This window comes from Monopterus albus, unplaced genomic scaffold (genome assembly GCF_001952655.1).
Source record: "Monopterus albus unplaced genomic scaffold, M_albus_1.0 scaffold96.1, whole genome shotgun sequence".
Lineage (NCBI taxonomy): Eukaryota > Metazoa > Chordata > Actinopteri > Synbranchiformes > Synbranchidae > Monopterus > Monopterus albus.
In genome coordinates, this window is record NW_018127976.1 from 280608 (window position 1) to 284061 (window position 3454).

A 3454-nucleotide genomic window follows, 5' to 3' on the forward strand; every position below is an offset into this window, starting at 1 on the left:
TTTTTCCCTGACAGAAATGGATGTGCTACTACAAGCATATAGTGACTACGAGCCCATATTTCGTAAAAAATAAAAAAAACAACACGGCTGCAGTGGCGAAAGAGAAAGAGTTAGCTTGGGGGAAAATAGCTGCCCGAGTCAATGCGTACGTTTACATTTTAATCATACAGTGTTCGGTGTAAGTAATTACTAACTAATGTTAGTAATGTTATTATTTGTCACTTGTAAAGTAAGGAATGGTTCTTAATTCTTCAATAATTGAATGAGTAACTTCAGTAATTGCATAAAATACCGATTTTTGTACGAATTAAAAGTGCAGTTTTATGTCTACCCTTTCTTAAAATTCCTATTGTGGTTGATATGGGATTTGTAAAGTAATGATTAATAAATAATCCAATACATTTTATGGAGAGTAATTATTACATCAATCAAAATACTTTTTTAAGATTTACCCAACACTGATGTAATATAAGAATTGAATTTTAATTTTCATGTAGGTGCATTGATGGGAATATGTGTGCCATCAATGCATCCAACCACATTTGGAAATCCTGAAGGGGATTCTAATTATTAGTTTATTTCCAGAGGTCACATCAAGATGTTATTAACTGATCATCATTTGTCAGATTAGCCTTACTGAAACGAATTCAATACCACTAACCTGCAATCCTGTGAAACTCCTCTTTAATGGCTCTGAGGGGTTTGTGCCCAGGAAACACAACAAAAATTCACAGAAAGCGCTTGAGGGTGAGGCACACTTTCCAAACTATTCTACATACTGTGGCCTTACTTGCTCTGCATCCCCGATGTTATAAAGAAAACTGCCGTTTGCAACAAATCGTAACGCAACACAAAGCATCTGCTCGGATGTAAGAGCACGGCCACGATGGGTGATGTGTCTGATGTATGGGTGGATAAGATTATTGATATATGTTATGGACTCTCTAGAAAAACGGTACCGTTCAAATAAAAATACATGGGGATATGACAAAAAATCAACTCGTGGCCTCAAAATCCTCTCGCGACATAAATTCAATTCCCTGCGAATTAATATAGCCTCCTCATCTACAGGATCCTCTATAAACCACACGGTTTACTGTCATATTAGCGTTTTCTCTCTCTCTCTCTCTCTCTCTCTCTCTTTCTTCTCCCTCTAAAGCCCCTTCAAGCTCCCTCTTTTATCCGCAGCTTTCCTTAGGTTGTTATGTCAATTTCTGAACTTGGCTTCCTGTCTCCAGTTTTGGGAGACAACACCCTGAGATGTACTCAAAAACAGGAAACATCTTGGCCAAATTATATAAGCTTATTGTTCAGCTTAAACTTAAAGTGAACCCATAAACACTATTCTATTATATAATCCATATTAACATGTTACTTAAAACACTACAGAGATGCAACAGATTACATAAGACAATTGGTTACTGCTGTATTGTGTTAATATTTTTCACAAGATCTCCCAGACCTAACAGCACTCAGTACAGTGTTTTTGCATATTGGTCACTGTCGTCCTGTTTCCAGGAGATAGTGGGAAGCTGCAGTGGACAGGAAACTGGGTGACCTTTCTGGACACCATGCTGCAAATGATTGTGGTTGGGCTGTCAGGTCGTAGTCTGCGTTTGCCAACCAGAATCCGCTCTGTGTGTGTCGATCCAGCTGTCCATCTGGAGAAGGTCTACGAGTACACTGATGGAAAGCAAGGTGTGTGTTATCATTCTATTAAGAATTCATTTTCTGTAATCTGTTTCTGCACATAAATTTACACACAGGTTTTTAATGCTGATACAGTGTCAGCGCTACGTGGCCTGTTTTGCATGGCGGGGGGGCCAGTAATGTGTGACATAATACATGTTGAGTTTTAATGGAAACATATGGTCCACACCAAGTGTCTTGTATGATTGTTCCTCGCCCCTTGATCGATTGAGAATATCCCAAATCTCTGAGGATACACAAGAGCATCCTTCACTGAAATCTTTAATTAACTGACATACCCCTCGATCAGAAATCAGTTGGTGATTGGACACTTCAGATGATGGGATCAGAGGGAAAGACACCATGTTTCCTTGATTGCTCTCTCCTCACATTTTTTCCTTGTATGTTTCCCTTGCATCTTACATGGGCTGGACTGAGACGCATGCAAGCGAGCAATACGTGGCTGTACTGTGTATATAAGAGACTTGGTCTGTAGCCACAATTTCTTTACAGTATGTAGACAGAAACCAATAGCACACAGACCAGCACTGCTTATACACAGACAAGGCTGCCTTCATGAGATCAAATTTCAGATTCATTTAAAATTATATATCTCACATTTGGGTAGAGAAGCTTATTTTGGACCTGATTACAAACATGTATATCTTCTGTAAGTCTTGAACTCCACATCAAACTTCTCTACCCCCCCACCCCCTCCTCTAGCTGCAGATGTCCATGTCAACCGCTGCCTTGACAGCATTGTTTCTGGTGGAGTCCAGATCTGTGGGCTGCACGCCACTGTGGCCCCACGTCGGCAGCAGCAGCAGGGTCCCCCCACCCTGGAGGAGTATCTGTTTGTTCCTTATGTGAAGACAGAGTGCCTGACAGCCAGTGGGAAACTTGCAGAGCAGCTGAGGCTCTGCAAAGGTAAGCGGATAAACAGAATGTGAAGTAGGGGTTTATTCATTAAGACAGATTGGTGATTATTCTGAGATCTTGGATATCAGAGTGTCTTTAAGTGCACCACCAGGGTTAAAAATGGTCTTTGCATTATTTACTTCACAAAGTTATAACTGCTCCAAAGCATTTGCAAACCTATGATAGCCCACAGACACTAGGGGTCTGTACCGCAAAGCCAGATTAGTGGCTTATCCTACAAACTTTGGGCTCAGCTCAGGTTTTCCGGTACCACGAAGCTGGCTCACTTTTAATTAGGCTAGATCACCACAGTGACTTATGCTACATGGCTAACCTGCTCTGGAGCAGGTTAACTTCCAAAACCTGTCAATAACCTGATCACCAACCAATCAGATCGCTGGAAAAACTATGCAATCATTCCTACTGGATCCTAACAGGGTCAGAGTCTACAATAATGTGATAAGTAATAGAGATATTTTTATAGAGCAGTCGTATTATTGTGCAGGTTCAGGCTTTCTGGATTTCTAACAAACTGAGTCTGAAGTGTCGTGGCAGGAGTGTGATACCGACTAAATTAATTCAGACAAACCATTACAATTTAAAGGATCATTTAATATTACAATTATTCCGAATAGAGTAGTATTTAAACAGATAATCTTGTAGTTAGGGAACAGAGATCAGAGAACAGAGACTCGCCTCTTGCAATGGAATAGATAAAGCATAAGAAGATTGTCAGAACACTAGTCAGTCAGGTCATTGGTTGTCGACCCCGAGTCAGTCAGCGTCTTCCCCAGCCGGCTGGGTCCCCAAAAAGTACATCGTCTACTGTTCACTGCAGCATGGTCCT

General features: G+C 40.8%; 1 protein-coding gene across 4 annotated transcripts in view; it reads left to right on the forward strand.

The window, feature by feature from the left end:
* Nucleotides 1-3454, forward strand: part of fasn (fatty acid synthase) — an 84283-nt gene that overhangs the window by 49357 nt on the left and 31472 nt on the right. For all 4 annotated transcript variants that reach the window (XM_020608886.1, XM_020608884.1, XM_020608885.1 and 1 more), the window contains 2 exons: nt 1519-1698; nt 2413-2616. In XM_020608886.1, the coding sequence (XP_020464542.1) occupies nt 1519-1698; nt 2413-2616 (384 nt within the window). The remainder of the gene's footprint in view (nt 1-1518; nt 1699-2412; nt 2617-3454) is intronic.